Source organism: Pongo pygmaeus, chromosome 1, assembly GCF_028885625.2.
Source record: "Pongo pygmaeus isolate AG05252 chromosome 1, NHGRI_mPonPyg2-v2.0_pri, whole genome shotgun sequence".
Lineage (NCBI taxonomy): Eukaryota > Metazoa > Chordata > Mammalia > Primates > Hominidae > Pongo > Pongo pygmaeus.
This window is the reverse complement of record NC_072373.2, coordinates 64,678,981-64,705,172: the sequence shown is the minus strand read 5'-3', so window position 1 is coordinate 64,705,172 and position 26,192 is coordinate 64,678,981. Positions and strand designations below refer to the sequence as shown.

At 38.7% G+C, this 26,192-nt stretch overlaps 1 protein-coding gene across 4 annotated transcripts in view; it reads left to right on the top strand.

The window, feature by feature from the left end:
- Positions 1–25,504, top strand: part of RNF2 (ring finger protein 2) — a 58,139-nt gene extending 32,635 nt beyond the window's left edge. For 3 of the 4 annotated variants that reach the window (XM_054447226.2, XM_054447216.2, XM_063648105.1), the window contains exons 2-7: positions 10,811–10,899; positions 14,866–15,026; positions 16,358–16,573; positions 21,382–21,654; positions 23,104–23,275; positions 23,511–25,504. In XM_054447226.2, coding sequence (XP_054303201.1) covers positions 10,813–10,899; positions 14,866–15,026; positions 16,358–16,573; positions 21,382–21,654; positions 23,104–23,275; positions 23,511–23,612 — 1,011 coding nt within the window. In that variant the 5' untranslated portion in view covers positions 10,811–10,812 and the 3' untranslated portion in view covers positions 23,613–25,504. Of the gene's footprint in view, positions 1–10,810; positions 10,900–14,851; positions 15,027–16,357; positions 16,574–21,381; positions 21,655–23,103; positions 23,276–23,510 lie in introns of those variants that run through there. The other variant, XM_054447235.2, reaches the window with a different exon arrangement.
- Positions 25,505–26,192: the final 688 nt, after the last annotated feature.

Here is a 26,192-nt window from a genome sequence, read left to right as displayed (position 1 = left end):
GTTTTTCTTTTTCTTGAGATCATAGTGTTGCTTTCTATTAAGCTTTAATGTTTGTTTTAAGGTAAACTCTCTCCTGTTTTTCTTTAAAAATACTCTGGGCATTTTTTTGCATCCTCCAGGTAAAACTTAGAATCATTTTGTCTGCTGGTATTTTGATTGGGATTGCATTGCATTGGATTTATATACATATATGTGCATTAATCCAGTTCAGATCCTCTTTAATGTACTTCAGTTAAGTTGTAGAGTTTTGTCTTTTCAATATTTTGTGAAATTATTTTAAGGATTTTATAAACTTTTGTTGCTACCGTGAATGGGATCTTTTAAAAAATTTATTTCTGAATGGTAATTCCTAGTTTATAGGAAAGCTGTAGCCTTTTTGGCGTTTTTTTATCTTCATTCCACCATGTTACTGCTTTTTATTAGTTCTAATAGCTTTGCATTTGATTTTGTTGGATTTTATAGTTAGCTATCATTATTTGCACTGATACTTTGATCACTTCCTTTTCCCATGTTCCTCTCCCCATCCTCCTCCCCCCTCCCTCCTACTTCTCTCCCTCCCTCTCTATTTTTTTTCCTATCATAGCATGAGGTAGGGCTTTCAGCAGAGTGTTGGGTAGTCTCGTTTTGCTCCTGACTTTTTTAACAGGAATGTGTCAAAAGTTTTAACATTGATTGTTTTGGGACTTCTGGTAGATTTTCATGAGGTTAAGAATGTTTCTATTTATTTCTGACTTATTAAGACTTTTATTAGAAATAGTTTATTTATTGGTACAGAGTTGAAGATAACGTTCTCTAACTTAATTTTTTAAATCTCATATCTGTACATATGTGTGGTTTTTTAATTGTTAGGAATTAACTTTTTTTTTTTTTTTGGCTAGAAATTTAGCTATATTATTGGCTGTACCTGACAACTAAATTGTACTTTCATGAGCAAATCTGTTTTGTTTTGTGTTGTTTTTTTTTTTGGGCTGTTGTCGTTTGATTTCAACTTTTATAGTGATTATTTTCCCCTTTTACTTTGTTTAGGTTCATTTTCTAATTTCTTATGCCTGATTCATTGTTTTTTTTTTTCAGTCATTATTGTTTTATTATTTTAAAATTACAGGTTATAAATATTTCTAAGGGACATTTCTCTCACTACATATACCATACATTGTGATAAGGTAGTATTTTCATTTTATTCATTTATAAAGGACAAGTAAGGGGCCGGGCGTGGTGGCTCACACCTGTAATCCCAGCATTTTGGGAGGCCAAGGCTGGCAGATCACCTGAGGTCTGAGGTTCGAGACTAGCCCGGCCAACATAGGTGAAACCCTGTCTCTACTAAAAATACAGAAATTAGCCAGATGTAGTGGCACGTGCCTGTGGTCCCAGCTGCTTGGGAGGCTGAGGCTGGAGAATCCCTTGAACCTGGGAGGCAGAGGTTGCAGTGAGCCGAAATCTTGTCACTGCATTCCAGCCTGGGCGACAGAGTGAGACTCCGTCATAAATCAGTCAATCATGTCGTTTCAAGTTTGATTTCCTCTTCAACCCATTCTAACATGTCTTTTGCCCCCAAATTAGTCTTACTTGATTCTTATGAAGATTACCATCTTGGCTTCTCTTTAGCTCTGTAAACTCTTCTTGTGAATGTTCCCCTTTATTTACTAGCCGCACTGACCTGCTTTCTTTCTTTCTCTACTATGTCTATTTTGAAAGTTATTCCTTGGTTTCCCTGTCTTACATGGCTCCTCTTCTCCCCCTTGATTGAAGATCCCTAGTTTAAGTCATAAAATATCAGCATTAGTAAGCAGTAATTCTTTCTGAGTGATGTACTTAGTGATCTTTCATATGAATATGAAGGTGGCCTGGCACAGTGGCTCACTCCTCCACTCACTCCAGCTGGGATTTTACAAATCCCAGCACTTTGGGAGGCTGAGGTGGGCGGATCACCTGAGGTTGGGAGTTCGAGACCAGCCTGGCCAACATGGTGAAACCCCATCTCTACTAAAAATAAAAAAAGTCGCCAGGCGTGGTGGCTCACGCCTGTAATCCCAGCACTTCGGGAGGCCAAGGCAGGTGGATCACCTGAGGTCAGGAGTTTGAGACCAGCCTAGCCAACATGGTGAAACCTCGTCTCTACTAAAATACAAAAATTTGCCGGCCATGGTAGTGTGCACCTGTAATCCCAGCTACTTGAGAGGCTGAGGCAGGAGAATCGCTTGAACCCGGGAGGTGAAGGTTGCAGTCCCTAAAAGATCATTCTGAATATCTTATTGATATTTTCCCTTTGATTATTGAAGCTGCCAGCTTTCACGGTCTACTATGACTAGATCTTTTCTTTTTTTTTTTTTTCGGATTTATTTTGTTTCTGCCTATGCAGCTAAAGTTATCTCATTCAGACTAATGCTTACTTTTCATTTATACATTCTCTCCACAAATTTGAGCACCTACTTTGTATAGAAGCATTTCTGGTGTTTCGGATATATCTTTTTTTCAGAAATATAATTAATGTGCTGTAACTGGGAATTGGGCCTGGGAAACAACATTTTTGGGAGGCTATTGTTCTAGACTAGCCTCTTGCACTGGACCCCACCAGACCAGAACAAACCAGAATGGAGTCACTTATGCTAAGTGCCACATAATCATACTTGGAAATAGGCCAGTTTTCTAGAAAATAGGAGATTATAGTCAGCCTGAGTCTTCGTAATAAGGAAGTCCTCCCTGTTTTAACCTTTTAAAGGAAAGCATCTTTGAAACAACCAGTCTGCTTTTTGTTCTGTTTCTGCTTTCTTCAGCCTTTTTCTGCTTTTAAAGCCAACCTCCTCTCCTCTCATTGGAACAGTCATTTTATTTTATAAAATGAGATGTTGTCCAATTCCAGGAGCCCAAATAAAAGCCAATTGTGGGCTGCGCGTAGTGGCTCACGCCTGTAATCCCAGCACTTTGGGAGGCTGAGGTGGGCGGATCATCTGAGGTCAGGAGTTTGAGACCAGCCTGGCCAACATGGCAAACCCCGTCTCTACTAAAAGTACAAAAATTAGCCAGGTGTGGTGTCAGGCGCCTTGTAGTCCCAGCTACTCAGGAGGCTGAGGCAGGAGAATTGCTTGAACCCGGGAGTTGGAGGTTGCAGTGAGCTGAGATTGCGCCACTGCACTCTAGCCTGGGCAACAAGAGCGAGACAGTCTCAAAAAAAAAAAAAAAAAAAAAAGCCAATTGTGTCTTTAAACTTGTTATAATTTTGTCTTTTGATAGGCCCCCAGTAGACCTAGATCTTGTTCTGTTGTGTTGACAAGGATCTTTAGGCTGTTGGGATCTAGGGAGCACATTCTTGTCACTGGAAAAAATCCTTAAGATCATTTTGTGTGGCACTTCACTTCGTATCTTTTGCTGGCTTCCACTCTACTCTTCAGCTTTTCAGACTGTATCTTGGCCATCCATTCTTGTTCTTTTCCTCTTTGTCTACTCTGTGTGTATGTTAGTGTCTATACATAGGTGACTCTCAGATATTGTTCATTGAAATCACTTTTCATTGAGATCTGAAAAACAGAAGCTAAATGTATTTCACATTCTTGGCTTGGGCAAGGGGGAACCACAGGCAGAAATGTAGCTTCTCACTAAACAGAAGAGAAAAGACTAAATCGATTTTGGGGCACGGTGAATTTAGATTAAATTTAAATGAAGATGTATATTGATCTAAAGCAAAGAGACACATTCTCAAGAGTATATCTGTTCAGTGACATGTTCATAAGAATTGAGATAATGATTTTGGCAGTCTGCAAGACTTTGCCCCTATTTTTGGTCTCAGGATCGCCTGCTGTACTATCTGGTAAGGTAGCATCCATGTGGTAGTATTTAAGACTGTAGATACCAGAGAACATATTATTGTAATGCAGACTTAATAGAAAGATAAGGAATACTAGAAAATTCTGCAAAGTCATGAAGATTGTAGTTTTTCCAAATGGTACCAGGAAATTCTGGAAGTGCAGCTAACTTGTCAGTCACTCTAAGTCTTATTTGCCACAGGAATACAGATATCCAAATCAGATATAATTTGGTTATGTGCAAGATAACTAGTATCTCTAGAAATATAATACTTCAGCAGAATATTTTATTTGATAGTTCCTATTAATTTTCCAGGGTAGCGTTTAGTAGGCAGAAGGAGTGTTCTGCTTATAATTAGTCCTAGGGTCACAGTTACAGGTTGGGACATGGGTTAGCATTTGGAATTCTTAGAAATCCCTCCAATGGATTTTTAGAAATTCCTCCTGAGTAGTTTTGGTTCTCTGAAAGATCTATCTAGGATATATGTTAGAAATAATGGTGCATGTGTTAGTTTGGTACAAAAGTAATTGCGGTTTTGGACTGTGAATTTTAAATAATCAAAACTAGGCTCAAACACATCTTTATTAATCAAAATAGGAACCATTACAATCAACACATTTTTGCCAATGAGAAATAAGTTTGTTTATTCCTGTAGTGTAAAAATCCATGCTTTAGGATTCGATGAACTCTTGGAAAGTATTTTCTGCATCCTGCTAGTTGTGGAAGTGTCTTCCCTGCAAAAAGTTGTCAAGATGCTTGAAGAAGTGGTAGTTGGTTGGCGAGAGGTCCAGTGACTATGGTGTATGAGGCAAAACTGTAGCCTAATTCCATCAATTTTTTTTTTTTTTGGGGTGGAGTTTCGCTCTGGTTGCCCAGGCTGGAGTGCAGTGGTGCAATCTTGGCTCACTGCAACCTCTGCCTCCTGGGTTCAAGTGATTATCCTGCCTCAGCCTCCTGAGTAGCTGGGATTACAGGCGTGTGCCACCATGCCTGACTAATTTTTGTATTTTTAGTAGAGATGCGGTGGGGGGCGGTTCACCATGTTGGCCAGGATGGTCTTGAACTCCTGACCTCAGGTGATCACCCGCCTCAGCCTCCCGAAGTGCTGGGATTACAGGTGTGAGCCACCGTGCCCGGCCTCCTTCAACTTTTGAAGCGTTGGTTGTGTGACGTGCATTTGAGCATTGTTGTGGATAAGAATTGGGCCCTTTTTGTTGATCAATGCCAGCTGCGGGCATTGCAGTTTTCGGTGCATCTCGATTTGCTGAGCATATTTCTCAGACGTAATGGTTTTGCTGGGATTCAGAAAGCTGTAGTGGATCAGAAAGCTGTAGCTGCAGCATACCACCACACAGTGACCATGACTTTTTTTTGGTGCATGTTTGCCGTTGGGAAGTACTTTGGAGCTTTGGAAGTGCTTCAGTCCAACCACCGAGCGGGTCATCACTAGTTACCAAATAAAATCCACTTTCGTGGCAAGTTGCAATCCAATGGTTCATTGTTGTTGCATAGAATAAGAGAAGACAACACTTAAAAATGGCGATATTTTTTATTTTTACTCAGCTCATGAGACACCCACTTATCGAGCTTTTTCACCTTTCCAGTTTGCTTAAAATGCTACAACCATAGAATGGTAGACATTGAGTTCTTTGGTAACTTCTAGTGTAGTTGTAAGAGGATCAGCTTGTATGATTGTCCTCAGTTGGTCGTTGTCAACTTCCGATGGCTGGTCACTATGCTCCGCGTCTTCAGGGTTCTTGTCTCCTTTGCAGAACTTTTTTTTTTTTTTTTTTTTTGAAGACAGAGTCTTGCTCTGTTACCCAGGCTGGAGTGCAGTGGCACGATCTCGGCTCTCTGCAACCTCCGCCTCCCAGGTTCAAGTGATCCTCCTGCCTCAGCTCCCCCAGTAGCTGGGATTACAGGCACATGCCACCATACCTGGCTAATTTTTTAATTTTTTTTCAGTAGAGACAGGGTTTTGCCATGTTGGCCAGGTTGGTCTTGAACTCCTGACCTCAGGTAATCCACCTTCCTTGGCCTCCCAAAGTGCTGGGGTTACAGGCATGAGCCACCGCACCCAGCCTGCAGAACTTCTTTCTTGGACCACCACTGCCCTTTACATTCGTTAGCAGTTCCTGGGTGGAATGCATTGTCGATGTTGCGAGTAGTCTCCACTGCTTTACGAACCATTTCGAACTTGAATAAGAAAATCACTCAAATTTGTTTTTTGTCTAACAACATTTCCATAGTCTAAAATAAACATAAAATAAACAGCAAGTAATAAGTCGTTAGCAAAAAAACATAAAGTGAGAAATGCCCATTAAAATGATGCATAACTTAACCACATTGAAGAATGTATTCCAGTATCAAATGGTGAATTCCAACAATGCAAAAACCACAATTAATTTGCACTAACCTAATATCTACAAAGAAGCTGGCCATCTATATTTATACATGGTTCACCTCAAATTCAACAACTAGAGTCATCTTCAAAGCAGCATCATTGGATAGGCTCTGGCCATTGTTTTTTTCCCCTGCTTCTTTGTTTGCCAATATGGAACAAAGCCTCTTATTTTTCTGCTTGCTTTATCTACTAATATCTTACGAGTAGGTCTTTAATTCTTAGAGGATAAAATATCTTTTGATTTTTTAAAAATTATTTTGATAGCTAGATTTATTTGAAGGATTGTATGTTTGTTTTAGTTTGTATTTTGTCAGTTTTCTCAGGTTCTTTGTATGTTTTTAGCTACATGTTGGAGATTGTCCAAATTTGCAATTTTCCATTTTAATTTTATTTTATAAGTCCTGTATTTTATGTTTTAGTCTATGAACAAGAAGACAGGCTGGGTTTTTATTATATTAACTTTGGGTCTGTTCCACAGTATAAAGTCTTGATGGCAGTTTCTCATGTTTCTCCCCTCTACTCTTCACTTTCTCTCTCCTTCCCGCTCCCTTCCCACTCAGGGTCTCTCCTGCAGCCTTGAACTCCTGGGCTCAAGCAGTCCTCTTGCCTCAGACTTTTGAGTAGCTGGGACTACAGGCCAACCCTATTTTTCTTACTGTAGTCACTATTATTAGGCGTATTTTTGTTTTTTGGAGACACGAGCTCAGTCTGTTGCCCAGGCTGGAGTGCAGTGGTGTGACCTCAGCTCACTACAACCTCAGCCTCCTGAGTAGCTGGGACTCCAGGTGGGTGCCACCACTCCTGGCTAACATTTTGTATTTTTTGTAGAGAGAGGATTTTGCTGTGTTGCCCAGGCTGGTCTCAAACTCTGGGACTCAAGTGATCTACCTGTCTCGGCCTCCCAAAGGACTGGGATTACAGGTGTGAGCCACTATGCCTGGCCTACCTTTTTTTTTTTTTTTTTTTTTTTTTAAGTGTTTTCCTTAAAAAAAATTAGGGGTGGGGTCTCACTCTGTTGCCCAGGCTGGAGTGCAGTGGCACAGTCGTACCTCACTGAAACCTTAAACTCCTGGGCTCAAGCAATCTTCCAGCCTTAGCCTCCCAAGTACCTAGAACTACAGGCACACACCAACACACCCACCTAATTTTTAATTTTTTTTTTTTGTGGAGATGGCTTCTTGCTATGTTGCCCAGAATGGTCTTGAACTCCTTGGCCTCAGGCAGTCCTGTGAGCCACCATAGCCACCCAGTCTTTAAGTCTTCTTCTAGCTATCTGTTGGCTTTAACTGTTAGCTCAGCCTTAAACCATGCCTTAATTCAGTTTCTGTTGGCTTACCACTCGAATCAGCATTGTAGCAATTTTAAATGAGTATTAGGTCATTGGTTGTTTTAGGGGAGAAGACCTTAGGAAAGGATAGTTCATTTAGGATTTTGGGGGAGGGAATAGAGAAGAACAAAAGGAATATGTGCTGATGGTGATGCTAAAGCATGATAATGTTAGATGCATAAGGAGGAGACGTTTCAGATAGTTTGAGGGGTTTCGTTTCCCCCTTCTTACTTTTGCAAGAGAATCTTCTAGGGATGCTGATTTCAAGTCAGTTTTATTTTGAGACCTTGGCATGCTGGTCACAAAAGGCCATTGCATATTTGGTAATTTTTTTCCTTTCCTTTCTAGAGCTTCTCTTAGCTGTATTATCTTTGATGTGCCCCATATTCTTCATAATAGCTGAGGTAACTAGAAAGCATCCTTGGAGAAATTGTGCCATCTAGCCTACTAAGCGCAGTAATTTAGGATTATAATAAGAATGCATATAGCAGGAATTCTACCAGGAGAAGCTTGCAGCTTTCACTTTGATTCACAAGAGAGGGTTGCCATAGCAGGTGTCTAATAATGCTTATAAAATGGTGGCTAGGGCCTATGACTGAATAATCAAACTCTGTGATTACCAGTCTGTTAACTGTTAGCTCCAGAGTACAGGAATGAGGGACATGTTGTGTCTCCAGGGAGGTGTGGGAATTTTTTTTGCCCCCATCATCTGCTGGACCACTCTACCTTAGTGGTCCCTGAGTAGCTGGAACTCAGTGTGTGTAGCAACTGTACTGCTCTTCCAACGCATACTTTTCTTTCTGTGTTCTCTTTCAATAAAAAATGGTTGCTTTCTCAGAGCCATATTTGACCCTTCTTTCTTTTTCTTTTTTTTTTTTTTTTTTTTTTTTGAGACAGAGTCTCACTCTGTCACCCAGGCTGGAGTGCAGTGGCGCGATCTTAGCTCACTGTAAGCTCCGCCTCCCAGGTTCACGCTATTCTCCTGCCTCAGCCTCCCCAATAGCTGGGACTACAGGCACCCGCCACCGTGCCCAGCTAATTTTTTGTATTTTTAGTAGAGATGGGGTTTCACCGTGGTCTCGATCTCCTGACCTCGTGATCCGCCCGCCTCGGCCTCCCAAAGTGCTGAGATTACAAGTGTGAGCCACCGCGCCCGGCCTGACCCTTCTTTCTTATACCAGTGTCTTGTATATCACTTAGTGCTCTGTCTAATTCTGTCTCTCTGTCCACGTTTAATTGCTTTAGTTCACATAGTTAATATACAGGTTTTTAACAACTTTCTCTCACTGATTTTATTGTTAGTTGCTTTCTAGTCTTCTACCTTCTATACTACTTGAGTTTTTGTGAACGATTTGATCATGTTACTCTCCTGTTTAAAACTTTTTTTTTTGAGACTAAGTGTCACTCTGTCGCCCAGGCTGGAGTGCAAGGGTGCGATCTCAGCTCACTGCAACCTCTGCCTCCCGGGTTCAAGCGATTCTCCTACCTCAGCCTCCCGCATAGCTGGGATTACAGATGTACACCACCACACCCAGCTAATTTTTGTATTTCACCATGTTGGCCAGGCTGGTCTCGAACTCCTGACCTCAGGTGATCTGCCTGCCTTGGCCTTCCAAAGTGCTGGGATTACAGGGATGAGCCACCGCACCTGGCCCTGTTTAAAACTTTTAGTATCTTCCAATCACAAGCATGCGCATACATGGTGCTGTAATTTGCTTAGAACCCGGTTTCTTTTGTACTTCCATTCCACTGTAGTAATCTGTATTAATATATTTTTTTCCTTTAAGCTCTGTTGGATTGATAATCTCTTTCTTTTTAAGGTTTATTTCATCTCTACCAAAGCCTCCTTAACTCTTCAAATTCCCCAATCCACCTCTATAATTCCATATATTTTTGTCTGTACTCCTGCTTAGACTTTGTCTTATCGATTGTTGTTTAGCTATTTGCATGCATTTCCTTCTAGACAAGGACCCTGGGGCAGTTCTGCTTGACTAGTGATAAATATTTACTAAATATTGGGATGACTGGGGTCACTTCATTTTTCTGTGCCCCACAGGAGTGAGTTTTTTTTATCTACAACCCTCTTTCCTATATTTATACTAGATGTCCCCCTACTCAAAGACAAGCAGAGAAGTTGGTCTTATGTTGTTCAGTTCATTTATATCGGGAAAGGAGGCAGAATTAATCAGTGTAGTGAGGAGACTTTGAAATGGTGTCAAATGGGGAACAATAGGAGGAACTAGGATATTTAGCCAAAAGTAAAGGAGAATCAGGTGGGATATGATACCACTTTCCAAATATTTGAAAGGCTGTCATGTAGAAAAATTATAGACTAATTATTATTATTATTATTAGTTGTCTTCAGAGGGCAGCTATAGGATGAATAGGTAGCAGTTTGGGTCTCAACATTAGGAAGAGCTTTCTGAACATGAGGTCGGGAATTTTTCATGACTGTGGAAATTTTTCATGAAGCTGTGAAAAGAGAGGCAGAATGACTAGTGGTTTAAAGTGCTATAAAGTCGATTTTTTAACTTGGACAACGTTGGACTAGATAGCTCTGCTGAAGAATCTGAAGTTTTCCTGATTTAGTTCTAAGTTCCATGACCATGAATTTCATAAAAATATTTATTGTTTTGGGTTAAGACAATCTTCTATACATTCAGTAGTAATTAAGCACTTTTGATATGTGAAGTACTTCCTGTATGCCAGCTCTTGGGCATTTGGAAGTCAGTAGTAGGCTTTTACTGTCAAGTAGTTCATATTTATAAGTGTAAAGATTTTTGAGTTTTTCTTTTTAATTTTTGAGAACCAGTGAATAATTTGTTTTTATTATTCTCAAGATGAACAATTCCTAAAAATCAGTTTTGAGATTTACTTCGTATCTTAATCCATTTAGCCTGCTATAAAAAAATACCTCAGGCTGGGTAATTTATAAGCAATAGAAATGTATTACAGTTCTGGAGACTGGGAATTCCAAGATCATGGCACCAGCAGATGCAGTGTCTGGTGAGGGCCTATTCCTTATAGCTGCTTCTGTGTGTCAGAACATGCTGGAAGGGCCAAAAGTTTCCATCAAGCCTCTTTTATAAAGGTACTAATTTCATTCATGAGGGTGGAGCCCTCATAACCTGATCACCTCCCAAAGTCCCCACCTCTTAATATTACTGCGTTGAGATTAGATTTCAACGTAGGAATTTTGGTGGGACACATACATTCAGACCATAGCACTTCCCTTCCGAATACTAAAATCGTTTTTCTCTCTTCTTTATTTCCAGCAATGTCTCAGGCTGTGCAGACAAACGGAACTCAACCATTAAGCAAAACATGGGAACTCAGTTTATATGAGTTACAACGAACACCTCAGGTAATGACTAAGATGACTGATAAGGGGCATATGAGACATGTAAACTGGGATACATTTTTAGAACATGAAAACTTAAATAGAACATACAGTAATAATTTATATTCAAGCATTCCTGAATTCTGTATGTTGGCTAACACTTTATTCATTGATTGAACAAATAATCTGAATACTCTATACAAACTTTTATGGTAGGTACTGGGTGAACAGTGGTGAATAAAACAGATGTAGCACCAACCATGGACTTTACAGACATTGAAAAAGTACATATCTATAAAATTCACATGTGAGAAGTTGTAGAAAGTTGGGCAAGTCCTCCTTGCTGTAATAAGTACTGATAAGGCACCAAGGAAGACTGTTTTGAGATGATGGCAAAGACTAGGGGAGGAGCAGGTTTGAAGGCAATAAACATGCTTAACACTGGATTAATTTTGAGATTCCTATACAACAGGCAGGCAGAGATGCCAACTATAGATGATTTTTATATTAGTCTGAACTAAATACAAAATTTTAGGGATTGACAGCACATTTTAAGCAATAAGAATGGTTAAACTCTTCCAGAGAGATGAGCAGAGGACTTATAACTTCATCCAGAGCTGTTTCAACATTTAGAAATTAAGTAATGGACAAGGAGCCAGTGAAGGAGACCGAGAGGAACATCCAGAGAAAAGGAAGGAAAAACAGGAGATTGAGAGAGAGGGGGGATTTAAAAGCTAAAGGAAGCCTTACCAACATGGAGAAACCCCGTCTCTACTGAAAATACAAAATTAGCCAGGCATGGTGGCACGCGCCTGTAGTTGCAGCTACTTGGGAGGCTGAGGCAGGAGAATCACTTGAACCTGGGAGGTGGTGGTTACAGTGAGCCGAGATTGCGCCATTGCACTCCAGCCTGGGCGACAAGAGCGAAACTCCATCTCAAAAAAAAAAAAAAGCTAAAGGAAGTATTTCAAGGAGGATGTAGTTAAAGTGTTTAACACTAGCGACAGGCTTAATAAGATGAAGGTTAGACAAGTGTAAATTAGACTTAACAATACAGTTGGCCCTCCACATACATGGGGTTCTGCATCTGTGGATTCAAGCAACCACAATTGAAAAAATTTAGGAAAAAAAATTTTCACAAAGTTCCAAAAACCAAAATTTGAATTTTCCATGTGCTAATAAGTACTATGTTGAATCCATGCAAGTGAGGTGCTGTATGGGCATTGTATTAAGTATTAAAGTAATTTAGAGATGATTTAAAGCAGCAGTCCCCAGAGACCAGTTTCATCCATGTGCTAATAAGTACTACGTTGAATCTATGCAAATGAGGTGCTGAATGGGCATTGTATTAAGTATTAAAGTAATTTAGAGATGATTTAAAGCAGCAGTTCCCAGGGACCAGTTTCACGGATGATAGTGTTTCCATGGTTCGGAGGTGGGTGGGTGGGTGGGGGATGGTTTCAGGATGAAACTGCACCACCTCAGATCATCAGGCATTAGATTCTAATAAGGAGCATGCAGTCTAGATCCCTTGCGTGTGCAGTTCTCAATAGGGTTCGGACTCTTACGAGAGTCTAATGCCACCACTGATCTGACAGGAGGCAGAGCTTAGGCAGTAATGCTTACTTGCCTGCTGCTCACCTCCTGCTGTGTGGTCTGGTTCCTAACAGGCCAATACTTGTCCATGGCCTGAGGTTTGGGACCCCTGATTTAAAGTACGTGGGAGAATATGCCTAAGTTATATGCAAACATCATGCCATTTTTTATAAGGGACTTGAGCATCCAAGGATTTTGATATCTGTGGAAGTTCCTGGAGCCAATCCCCCATGGATACCAAGGGTCGACTGTATATACTTGGTGACCTTGACAAGAGCAAGTTCACCTGAGTAGATTGTACAAGGTTGAGGGTTGATTGGAATCATGGTGCATTCTCATCATTGGTTCACGTAATGAATCAAGGATATGATAATTATATATATATGGCCCAGTAAGGGGAGGGTAGAAGTGACAAAAGATGAATAGGCAGTTCTTCAGAGAGATTCAGCTATGCAGGGGAGCAGAGAAATGGAGCAAAAACTGGAGACCAATGTGAAATTGAGTTTTCAATTGTGTTTATAAGATGGAGATAGAGGCTGGGCGTGGTGGCTCAGACCTGTAATCTCAGCACTTTGGAAGGCCGAGGGCAGTGGATCACCTGAGGTCAGGAGTTTGCGGCCAGCCTGGCCAACATGGTGAAACCCTGTCTACTAAAAATACAAAAAATTAGCCAGGCCTGGTGGTGCACACCTGTAATCCCAGCTACTCGGGAGGCTTTTTTTTTTTTTTTTTTTTTGAGACAGTCTCGCTCTGTCACCTAGGCTGGTGTGCAGTGGCGTGATCTCGGCTCACTGCAACCTCTACCTCCCAGATTCAAATGATTCTCCTGCCTCAGCCTCCCAAGTAGCTGGGTTTACAGGTGTGTGCCACCATGCCCGGCTAATTTTTGTATTTTTAGTAGAGATGGGGTTTCACCATGTTGGTCAGGCTGGTCTCGAACTTCTGACCTTGTGATCCACCCACCTCGGCCTCCCGAAGTGCTGGAATTACAGGTGTGAGCCATCGTGCCCGGCCGAGGCTGGTGAAATTTTTGGTTACACCAAGGTGGTTTTCCCTTTTTCTTTTCCCCTACAGTGCTACACATCTGCACCGGTACAGCCCTGGAGGAGAACATAGATGGTTGAATTTATCCAGGGTTGGGATTTTGTTAGGCATGTTCTAAAGAGGCAGAGGAGAACAGACTTGATTACTCTCTGGGTCATCAATATACTCTGAGTGATAGTTTCGTAAATCAAGTTTGTCTAAGTGTTAAACTAAGGGGAAAATGAAAATTTTTTATTTCATATTTATATATATTCATATTTATATAGAGAAGCTGAAACCTAACAAGCATATTTTATTAATACTTGAGCCCTTTATGAACAATAGCTATAGTTTCTATATTTTTCTTTGTGGAATAATCCATCTTTGACCATATAAAGAAAGCACAAGTATGATGGACTGCCAGTGGAAACAGGAAGCACAGGAGCGTATTGAAAGCCACTTATTTATGCCTGCATCTTGCTTTACAATTCTTGCCGTACTAGAACTCTCCTCAATCCATAGGAGTTGATATTGGTGGCATTAGAGCTGAGTAATCTATGTTCTCACTGCCAGCTTGTGGAGAGGGTAGTGAACCAAGTAGGATTCACTAATCACTCTGCAGCAGGGGAGATATGTCCTGAAATTTTACATTGGAACTCCAGATGCATTTTGGAGAGAAACATTTTTAGGCATGACAGTTAGATATAGCAATACATTTTATACTTTGGATATATTCTGGTTTAAATCAGCTCCTGGGTTAGCATGAGAAGCTGACTACTTTGTATAAAATTGCTCTGTGGAAAAGAATTTTCGGGGTTCAAAAGTATTTTAAAATGAAATTCTATTAAGCTGTTTATAAACTAGAGAATACTTTCATTGGAATCTTGTTTTAATGGGCAGCATGAAACATAATTTATTGTGAAAATGGTGTAACTTTTGAGGGTGGACGTTTTCTGAGGGTTAATTTAGCCCTAACTTTCTCATTTTGCGGGTAAGAAGACAATGTTAAATAATTATTTAGACTCAGCTAGTTAATTTGACTAGAACTAGATCTAACCTAAGGTATATGATTCCAAATTCAATTTTTTTTTATTATACCAGGCTAATTTCCCACTAGTAAGCTTTTAAATACATTAATATGTTATCTTTAGCATTAAAGTAAGAGCATTTTTGTAATATAGTGGTGGTGAGGCTGAGGGGAGCTGTAGGCAATTATAGTCAAAACAAAATTAGCTGTGAGTTGACAATGGCAGTGGCTGGGTGATGGGTACATATATGTTTGTTTTTACCATTTCCAGTACTTTTATATGTTTGAGCTTGTCCATAATAAAAAATTAAGTAGCTTTTAATTTTAAAGTGACTCTTTTACAGGAGGCAATAACAGATGGCTTAGAAATTGTGGTTTCACCTCGAAGTCTACACAGTGAATTAATGTGCCCAATTTGTTTGGATATGTTGAAGAACACCATGACTACAAAGGAGTGTTTACATCGTTTTTGTGCAGACTGCATCATCACAGCCCTTAGAAGTGGGTATGTTGAAAAGAGTTGTTATACTAGGTACTTAATTGTACCATGAAAGTGCTTCCCAGGGTTTGAGAAATACATTTTCTTTTTTTTTTTTTTTTTTTTTTTTTGAGAGAGTTTCGCTCTTCTTGCTCAGGCTGGAGTGCAATGGCATGATCTTGGTTCACTGCAACCTCTGCCTCCTGGGTTCAAGCGATTCTCCTGCCTCAGCCTCCAGAGTAGCTGGGATTACAGGCATTGCCACCATGGCCAGCTAGTTTTTTTTTTTTTTTTTTTTGTATTTTTAGTAGAGACGGGGTTTCAACTTGTTGGCCAGGTTTCAGCATATTGAACTTCTGACCTCAGGTAATCCACCGGCCTCAGTCTCCCAAAGTGCTGGGATTACAGACGTGAGTCACTGCACCTGGCCGAGAAATACATTTCCTTTCCTTTCTTTTCTCCTTTTTCTTCTTTCCCCTTTCCCCTTTCCTTTCCTTTCCTGAGATGGAATCTCACTCTGTCGCCCAGGCTGGAGTGCAGTGGCACGATCTCGGCTCACTGCAACCTCCACCTCCCGGGTTCAAGCGATTCTCCTGCCTAAGCCTCCTGAGTAGCTGGGATTACAGGCATGTGTCACCACGCCTGGCTAATTTTTGTATTTTTGCGAGAGAGGGGCTTTCACTGTGTTGGTCAGGCTGGTCTCGAACTCCTGACCTCGTGATCCACCCGCCTCGGCCTCCCAAAGTGCTGAGATTACAGGCATGAGCCACCATGCCTAGCGGAGAAATACATTTTCTGTAAGTGTTTGATTGAAAACTAGAAGTCTTTCTAAAGCCTAAGTTTTAATTGTAGGAAAATCTTTGTATTGAAATCGCTGATTTTTAGACACTTCATAGGATGAGTATTTGTTTTGAGGAAATTACAATGCATAAAACCACGATTTTTCCACTTAAGTATATAAAATAATATCCATATGAAAGTATTATTTCAATAAAATAATTTATTACATATAAATTAACATATATATATATTACTGGGTATTTTTTCCTTGCAAAGCATGGATATCGGAAAGGGGAAATTTAAATTAGAAAAAAAGATTTTTATTTCTAAGATGGTTATATATTATCTTGGGAAATACTCAAATTTTTTCATTTGATGAGTGGTATAGAGGGTTTGAGGTTTCCAAAATCTTGCTTACCCACTAGTCAGGTTTTCAAGGAAATTCAGGGGTTTACATTTCTGTGACTTATTAAAGGTTTTGGAATAAAGGTGAATAACTCTCCAGAAGCTGGATATTTTTGTTTTTAGCCCAAAGATACTAGCATTGTTTACATTTGCTTTCCCCTCCTTTTATTTAGCAACAAAGAATGTCCTACCTGTCGGAAAAAACTAGTTTCCAAAAGATCACTAAGGCCAGACCCAAACTTTGATGCACTCATCAGCAAAATTTATCCAAGTCGTGATGAGTATGAAGCTCATCAAGAGAGAGTATTAGCCAGGATCAACAAGCACAATAATCAGCAAGCACTCAGTCACAGCATTGAGGAAGGACTGAAGATACAGGCCATGAACAGGTATATGGGAAAGAGGGTCAGAGAGGGTAGCTATTTTTCTGAATACTTTATTAACAATTAAATTTACTTTTTGAAAAAGGTAAAATACAGTAACAAATAGTAGTACTGCATGATTACCTTTTGTGCAGGTATAATACATGCCTCCAGGCATAATAGGGTATTTCATTTAAAATACTAGAATCTCTCTTTTACCTACTTTTTTCTCAACTTATTCTATTTCTCCTCTCTTTTTATAGCAAAATTCCTTGAAAGAGTTGTATCTCCAATTCTTTTCCTATTCTTTTATGAACCCCCTCCAATCAGACATTCATCCTCACCACCCCATCATATTGCTCTTATCAATGTTATTAGTGATCTCTTCATTGTGCCATCTAATGGCTGATTCTCAGACCTCACCTTACTTATCAGCATTTGACACAATTAATTTCTCCCTTCTCTTTGAATAATTTTCTTCACCTGGCTTTCAGGAGGCCATAGTCTGTTGGTTCCCTTTGTATGTCATTAACTGCTCCTTTACTTGTTTCTTTTGTACTTTTTATTTCAATTTCCCCAACTGTTAAATATGGTGTGTCCCAGAGACCAGTGTTTGTTTCTCTTTTCAATACAAAATCTGTCTCCAAATTATCTTACTCAGTTTCATAGTTTTATTTACCATCTATATGCTGATGACTCCTGAATTTATATATCCAGCCCGGACTTACCTGAATTTTAGACACTTCTCCGTATGGTTATCTAATACGCATCTCAAACTTAACATGATGAATACTGAACTTACTCCCTACTTCTCTTCATTCTTACTCATTTTGGTTGATGGCAATTCCATCATTCTACTTGCTTAAGCCAAAAACTTTGGAGTCAGTTTTTAAAAAATTTTTTTTATTTTTTGAGATGGAGTCTTGCTCTGTCGCCCAGGCCAGAGTGCAGTGGCACCATCTTGGCTCACTGCAACCTCTGCCTCCTGGGTTCCAGCGATTCTCCTGCTTTAGCCTCTTGAGTAGCTGGGAGTATGGGTGCACGCCACCATGCCCAGCTAATTTTTGTATTTTTTAGTAGAGACGGGGTTTCACCATATTGGCGAGGCTGGTCTCAACTCCTGACCTCGTGATCTGCCTGCCTCGGCCTCCCAAAGTGCTGAGATTACAGGTGTGATCCACCATGCCTGGCCTTGGAGTCGCTTTTAAATCTCTTTCACACATCCTGTATTTCAGTCTGTAAATAAATAAATACTTTTTGCTTTCTCCATAGTATATCCAGATTCATTCAGGCCAGAACAATCTTTCATTTGATGTATTCAAGTAAGTTCCCAACTGGTTTTTCTACTTCCCATGCTTACTCCCACATAGTCTATTCTCAGCACAGCAGCCAGAGATACTGTTAAATTGAAAGAAGATCACGGTTTTCCTTTGCTCAGAGCCCTCTAATAGCTTCTATTCACATTCAGGCTAAAAACTAAAAGACTTTAATGATGGTTTTTAAGACCCTATATAAGGTGGGCATTTTCCTTACCCTCATCTTCTTTTCCTCTCTGACATTATCGTCTGATTTATTCAGGCCTCAAGGAGAATCATTATTTTCCATAGAAGGAGATAATAGTAAAGTCCCATCTCAGTCTAGTGGTTTTCGCCTTGGCTGAACATCAGACTCACTCAGAAAACTTCTAAATCTCAAGGCTTTAGGCATCATCCCGGTCCCAGTAATCAGCGTCCAGGCATTTCTGCTTTTACGTTTCCATAGATGATTCTGGAATGTAGTCAAGATCAAAAACCACTGGCTTAAAGGTTAAAAGATGTGCTCCATTCTAACAGTATTAAACTGACCTACCACTCTATTTACCAAAGTATAATGTACTAAATGTTAAATGTATTTATTTTTAAAAGAATTTTACATTCCTAAGCGTTGGAAGGACTTTAATGGTTGTTCAGTTTAGGCTTTTACTAAAAGCAAGTCTCTCTTTGCAAATATTCTTTTGGTTTTGCTTGCACATTTCTAGTGGTGGGGCTGTATGATAGGCACTCCTTTCTTTTGTTGGCAACTTTATTACAGCTTCCTTACTGTTCTTCAGACTCACCAAACATGCTTCTGCCTCAGAGCCTTTGTACTTACACTACTGTATATCAGGAACCTTCTTCCAAATAATCCATGTGGCACACTACCTCACTTTCTTAGCAGGTATCTGCTTAAGTTCTCATCTTCCATTCTAGGACTCTGTAATTCCTTACCCTCCCTGCCTCATTTTTTTCCCCATAGCACGTATCACTCTCTCATGTGTTACCTGCTACACTAGAATATGACCCCTAAGAGGGAAGAGACTATGTCAGTATCATTGATTCTTATTAACACCATTATTTAGAACCATACTTGGCTTAAAGTAGTAGCTGCTCAGTAAATATTTATCAATGTGTGAATTTTTAAGTTCTTCCTTTATATTGAATTAAAATTAGTCTCTTGTGTGCAGTAGTCTGGGTTTGTCTTATGTTGAAATAATTATGTTGACTTTTACATACATTTCAGATTCTACTTCTATGTTTACAAATATTTTTATGTAGGTATATGTTCGTACATGTCCCTCTAAAGGCTTAGTATTCACATTCCTCATTTCTTTTTTGTTCCTCATATGACACTCAAGATTGGTGTCATTCTTAAAATGCTACCATCAGGACAGTATGTAGTATTATAGATGTGATTTGATAAATATAGGATATAATAGACTATTAATGTTCTTTATATGAACATATTCTTTAAACGCTGCCTGCAGTTACATTAATATAGCTCTGTCAAATCAATCCTTTTTTGGAAAGTGGTGTGGGATAAAAATAAATATACTGAGTCTTAATAAACCTGTTAGGTCATTGTAATTTATGGTCAACTAAAATAACTTCATTTGCTTTAGTTGTGGATTTTAGAATATAATTTAGTCTTTATGTTGTGCTATTAATTTTTTGTCCCATTATTTTAGCCTGTTCATACCTTTTTTTAAAAAATTGTGGTTAAAGACATATAACAGAATTTTCCATCTTAACCATTTGTAAGTGTAGAGTTCAGTAGTGTTAAGTACATTCTTTTTTTTTTTGTTTAAACGATTGGCTCCTCAAAGCTGAACACTCACAATGTTGTGCAGCCAATCTACAGAACTCTTTTCATCTCATAAAATTGAAACCCTGTATCCATTAAGCACTAAATCCTCATTTCTCCCTCCCCCCAGTTCCCGGTAACTGTCATTCTACTTTGTTTTATGAATTTGACTTCTTTAGATACCTCACATAAGTGAAATCATGCAGTATTTGTACTTTTGGGGGTTTTTTGTTGTTGTTATTTACTGTTATTTATTTCTCTTTTTACTTGACTATAGGCCACCAAGGTACGTATTTGTACTTTTGTGCCTGGTTTATATTACTTAAATAACCTCAGCATGTCTATTCATATTGTATGTGGCAGGATTTCCTTCCTTTTTAGGACTGAATAATATTCCATTGTGTGTGCTTATATATTTTTGAATCATAGTTTGTTATTTAACATACTAGTCATCCCCTCTTGGTTTTGCAATGATCTATGAATTTTATAAGCAGGGTTTTTTTAATTTTTTTTATTACAGCATGAGTTCTTGAGCATCTTTCCTAACCATTGGACTGTTATTTCCTTGTTCTGGCAATAAACATAATGACAATATTCTTACAAGTGCAAGGCATTCTTTCATAGTTCTTTTTCGTTATATATTCCTTCTTTTTTTTTTTTTATCTATACAGGTAGGGAGACCGGGCAATGTGGTAGGAAGAATGTGGTCTGGTTCACATCCTAGCTCGAGCTCTGGCACTTATTAGCTGTATAACTGTAGGCAGATTATTTAATCTTGTACCTGACTTTTCTTTGCTTTTCTCAACTAGAAAATGACATTAATGGTAACTGCCTTGACAGGTTGTTTTGAAGAGTAAACAAGATTGTATGTATAAAGGGACTTGCCCGGTAATTAGCTTTAGTATCTGAGCTTGTTAGAGAGCAGCTTCTGTATCCACATTGGTTATTTAGATACCATTGCATTTTCCTCAGTCATTTTGTATCGCCTTAGCTGACTTGGCAGAAGGTCAGCAGGGAGGAAGTACTATTCTTCTTAACTTTTGTTTCCTTAAGAATTTCTTTAAAGAGGCATAAATATCTTCCCTAAGAACTTTTACATTTTCATATCTGAATCATGCCTTTCTTCAGACCTGTAACCCCGTGAGAGAAAATGATCAGAATATAAAGATTGGTCAATTAATTCTTGTAGTCTTTTGTTTAATAAAGAAAATTATTTTTAAGAGATAGTGTCTTACTCTGGCCCAGGCCAGAGTACAGTGGAGCCATCCTAGTTTACTGCGCCCTTGAACTCCTGGGCTCAAGCCATCCTCCTGTCTCAGCCTCCTGAGTAGCTGAGATGTTAGGTGCACCACCACACCCAGCTAATTAAAATTTTTTGTTGTTGGTAGAGACAGGGTCTCACTTTGTTGCCCAAGCTGGTCTCAAATTCCTGGCCTCAAGCTCCTCCCATCTTGGCCTCTCAATGTGTTGGGTTTACAGATGTGAACCACCGTGCCTGGCCAGTAAAATTATTAAGTGAATAGAAACATTTGTTAAATTATTTAAATGTTTGCCTGTGAGCGAGAGAGATTTTTTAGACCTTTCAGGAACATGTGGGAAACAATATCATCCAGCTCAGCAAATTCAGTTACCAGTATTTTTTGGAATTTTAAAGTTCAGTAGCAAACATGCTTCAGATTTGTTGCTTTAAAGGCCTAAAAGTAAATTTTATGCATCCTTTTTTCCCCCTTGACTAGACTGCAGCGAGGCAAGAAACAACAGATTGAAAATGGTAGTGGAGCAGAAGATAATGGTGACAGTTCACACTGCAGTAATGCCTCCACACATAGCAATCAGGAAGCAGGCCCTAGTAACAAACGGACCAAAACGTCTGATGATTCTGGGCTAGAGCTTGATAATAACAATGCAGCAATGGCAATTGATCCAGTAATGGATGGTGCTAGTGAAATTGAATTAGTATTCAGGCCTCATCCCACACTTATGGAAAAAGATGACAGTGCACAGACGAGGTAAGTGTGTGGATTAGTTTCAGATTATCTAAATTCAGAATGTTTAATTTGGAGGTAAAAGGCAGTCTTGTGTAAGAAGTAGGAGCAATATTGGTCATCCCATTGATTGCGGGGGTTCAGTTACTAGCTGCCTAGATTGTTGTTTTCTTCATTCCTCCCTCATGTGCTTTCCACCCAACGTTGCACATCTGAAAGGAATGACTCTCCTTGGTAGAGAAGGTAAAGGGACCCATTCAGATTTCTCAGCAATGATACTAGAGTACCAATAGGCTCTAAAACTCATGCTGGCAAGAATGGCTACTTTACCACTGTATCTCCAGCACACTGCCTGCCGTTGAATATAGATAAGCATCAAATATTTATTGAATGAGGGATTGAATGATATATTATGTTTTAAAAATCCTCAAATTAACATTTTTTTTTTTTTTTGAGATGGAGTCTTGCTCTGTCACCAGGCTGAAGTGTAGTGGCGCGATCTCAGCTCAGTGCAGCCTCCGCCTCCTGGGTTCAAGCGATTCTCCTGCCTCAGCCTCCCGAGTAGCTGGGACTACAGGCTCACGCCACCAAGCCCAGCTAATTTTTGTATTTTTAGTAGGGACGGGGTTTCACCATGTTGGCCAGGATGGTCTTGATCTCTTGACCTCGTGATCCGCCTGCCTTGGCTTCCCAAAGTGCTGGGATTACAGGCCCAAGCCACTGTGCCCGGCCTCTTTTTTTTTTTTTTTTTGAGATGGGAGTCTTGCTCTGTCTCCCAGGCTGGAGTACAGTGGCGCAATCTTGGCTGACTGCAACCTTTGCCTCCGGAGTTCAAGCGATTCTCCTGCCTCAGCCTCCCAAGTAGCTGGGATTACGCCCACCACAACACCTGGCTAATTTTTGTATTTTTAGTAGAGATGGGGTTTCACCATGTTGGCCAGGCTGGTCTTGAACTGCTGACTTCAAGTGATCCACCCGCCTCAGCGTCCCAAAATGTTGGGATTACAGGCATGAGCCACCATACCCGGCCCAAATGAACATTTCTATGGTTAGTCTTAAAAAGACATTTTAATTCTTAGACAATAAGAAATTTGCTTCTATTCTGTTTCTGTTGCTGGTATAGCCAGCAGATTCTGGTCATTAGGGTTTGGGGGATATGTTCCTTTTTCCCCCTTAGTACTTTGTGTATTTCTGTTTGATTTTTGTCACTGTGTATCTCATTTTGCAGAAGGTAAGGTAGGTAAAGCTTTTGTGGCCTGACAGTAAGATATTGAGTGTTTACTTTCCCCTCTTTTGTACCTATCAATAAGAAATTTAGATTGTAGAGCAGTAAATTTCTGATATTATTTTGTCAGTAATTGAGACATTTCCATTTTACTTAGTTTTTAAGAAATGTATTAGTTCTATAATTTAAGTACATTTTTCTTATTGGCATATTCTAGAAATGAAATTTTTAATGATTTATTCTTCTAGATACATAAAGACTTCTGGTAACGCCACTGTTGATCACTTATCCAAGTATCTGGCTGTGAGGTTAGCTTTAGAAGAACTTCGAAGCAAAGGTGAATCAAACCAGATGAACCTTGATACAGCCAGTGAGAAGCAGTATACCATTTATATAGCAACAGCCAGTGGCCAGTTCACTGTGAGTATTTAAAATAATAGACTGTTGAAACTGGGAGCACACTGACCAACTAACTGAGTGGCAAGTAGTGGGGTAGATTCTAATAAATGATGTAAAAAACCATAACAGTGTTAAGTGACAAGTAGTTATTCCTAAGATTTGAAAAAAAAAAGATTCTGTGGACTTCCATTTTAGTTTCATTTCATTATTATTGTGGTTTGTGCAGTTTTCATAATTTTTTTCTTTTTTGTTTTAGGTATTAAATGGCTCTTTTTCTTTGGAATTGGTCAGTGAGAAATACTGGAAAGTGAACAAACCCATGGAACTTTACTACGCACCTACGAAGGAGCACAAATGAGCCTTTAAAAACCAATTCTGAGACTGAACTTTTTTATAGCCTATTTCTTTAATATTAAAGATGTACTGGCATTACTTTTATGGACAGATCTTGGATATGTTGTTCAATTTTCTTTCTGAGCCAGACTGGTTTACGCTATTCAAATCTTTTCCCCTTAATTTAAGATTTCCTTTTTGGAAGGGACTGCAATTATTCAGTATTTTTTTTCTTTCCTTTAAAAAAATATATCTAGTTTCTTGTGTTTTTTTTTTTCCCCACAAAGTGTGTTTCCACTTGGAGCACCCTTTTGACCCAGGAATTTTTCATAGTTTGTGTATTCTTATAAGATTCAGTTGGCTGTCCTTTTCCTGCTCCCCTCAAAAGATTTTTAGTCATACAGAATGTTAAATATTATGTATTCTGACTTTTTTTTCCCCCCGGAGTCTTGTATATTTATAGTTTTCTATATAAACTGTAGTATCTTCATGAAGACCCAAGGCTCAAATTTACTGTCCTTAAAAACAATTCTCATAGGATTATTCTTTTCATGGTATTTTCTTCCATAATATCTCATTTTAAAAAGAAGTTCTTTATGAACTTAGTGTCCATTGTCATGCAATGTTATTTTTTTTCCATTCTTTTTCCCTGTAATTTTGGAATTTCTGGTCCTGGAAAGAATCAAACAAAATCTTAAGTTCTATGGGAACTTGGTTCATTGACAGATTTTGCTGAAGAAAGAAAAATTAAATTGGTAGTAAAATATAGTCTTCAAGTATACATTTGAGAGTGCTTTTTTTTGTATTAGTTCTGCTGTCACTTCATTTCCTGTATTATATGTGATGTTTTTCCCCATTAAAATACCAGAGATAATGGAGATATTTTGCACTTTAGCCTTGATGAAAAGTACAAGATATGTTCAAAACTTCCCTAATTTTTTTCTTATTTGTAGCCACATAAGTTTCAAGAATAACATAGCACACAGAACAATGGAAAAAAGTTTGTTTCCATTGGAAAATTATATCATTTTGGGTTGCCACATCAGTTTATAAATTTGGCGCTCTTTTAATTACACTCTGTAGAAGGTTAATGGAGCTTGAGCCCTGCTTTGATATGTAGTGAAAGATAATTGTGTAGAAAAACGTCAGCCAGTAGGGTAAAGTCATTCTACTGTTCTTAATTTTTATATTGAGGAACATTGTTGGGTGTTTGGGAGCCAGAAAGCTTTGTTGAGAGATCAGAAATAAGATTGACTTGGGTGTTATATTTCATCTCTCTCCAGACTCTAGGTATATTTCCAACTTTATATATCACAGTATTTAAAAAGACATGTTTGCATTGAGAAATTAACCCTAAAGGGTTTTCGATAGGAGGGTGTAGACCTCCAGTACCTTTGTAACTAAAGTCTGTCTAGTCATTGTAAATATTTATCTGTCAGTTTTGACAGATTGGAGCCAGCTTGATGTTTTAAATCTTCAGCCCGGTATGAAAACTTAAAGGTATATATTCAATTTTTTACCATTTTATGGAAAATATTTAAAATCTGTTTTTACAGGGCGTTTTTTGTTTTTTTTTTTGTTCTTATTTTTTTGTAATCTGTGCCATGAAATTTGAAAACCACCAAAAATCAAGGGAACTTTTATATATTCAATTCCTTTTCTGGTGTAATGTTAAAGTTGTATAGATTATTAATGCATGCCCACTGAATATAACCCTGGTTTTGTGATAAAACTGCTTAGATTTTGTTGATGACATTAGAATAGTAGTTGCATTAAATAACTAAATTCCCATTGTGATTATTAATTGAAATTTTGTCTTTAAGCAGAGAGTTATTTGTGACTATAAGCTTTGTGCTTAGAGAATGTATGTGTTTTTATCTGTCAGTATGGGAGGATATAAACTGCATCATAGTGAAATTATTGGTTGTGTAATCCTTTGTGAAATATAATTCTAGGTATTTGATAGGGTATTGAGTATATTTTGTGTGTGTGTGTGGATGTGTGTTGGGGTACGGGGAGAGGCGATGCTATTGGCCATCACTACCAACCAGGGTTTCAAAAAGTATTATCTAAGTAATTTCTTTTATCACTATCTCAACTGAGGAACAAAAGGCTCACCACAAATGGTGTGAAGGCTTTGGGTACTTAGTTCTAAACTTTTTTATGGTAACATATAGATAACCAAATTTACAGTTTTAACCATTTTAAAGCATGTAATTCAGTGGGGTTAGGTACATTCAAAATGTTGTGTAATGATCACCGCTGTCTACTTGTAAAACTTTTTCATCACCCCAAACAGAAACTCTGTGTGCAATTAAAGTAATGCATTTCTCTTCTTCTTAACCCCTAGCAACCTCTATTCTACTTTCTCTTTTTGAATTTGTCTATTTTAGGTGCCTCATATTAAGTGGAATCACACATTATTTTCAAGGTTCACTTGATAGCATGTATCAATTTCATTCCTATTTATGGCTGAATAATATTGTATGTATATGCCACATTTTGTTTATCCATTCATCTGTTGATGGAGACTTTTGGTATTGTGAATAATACTGCAGTGAATATTATTGTAGAAGTATAGAATTGAGTTCTGCCTTCTGTTATT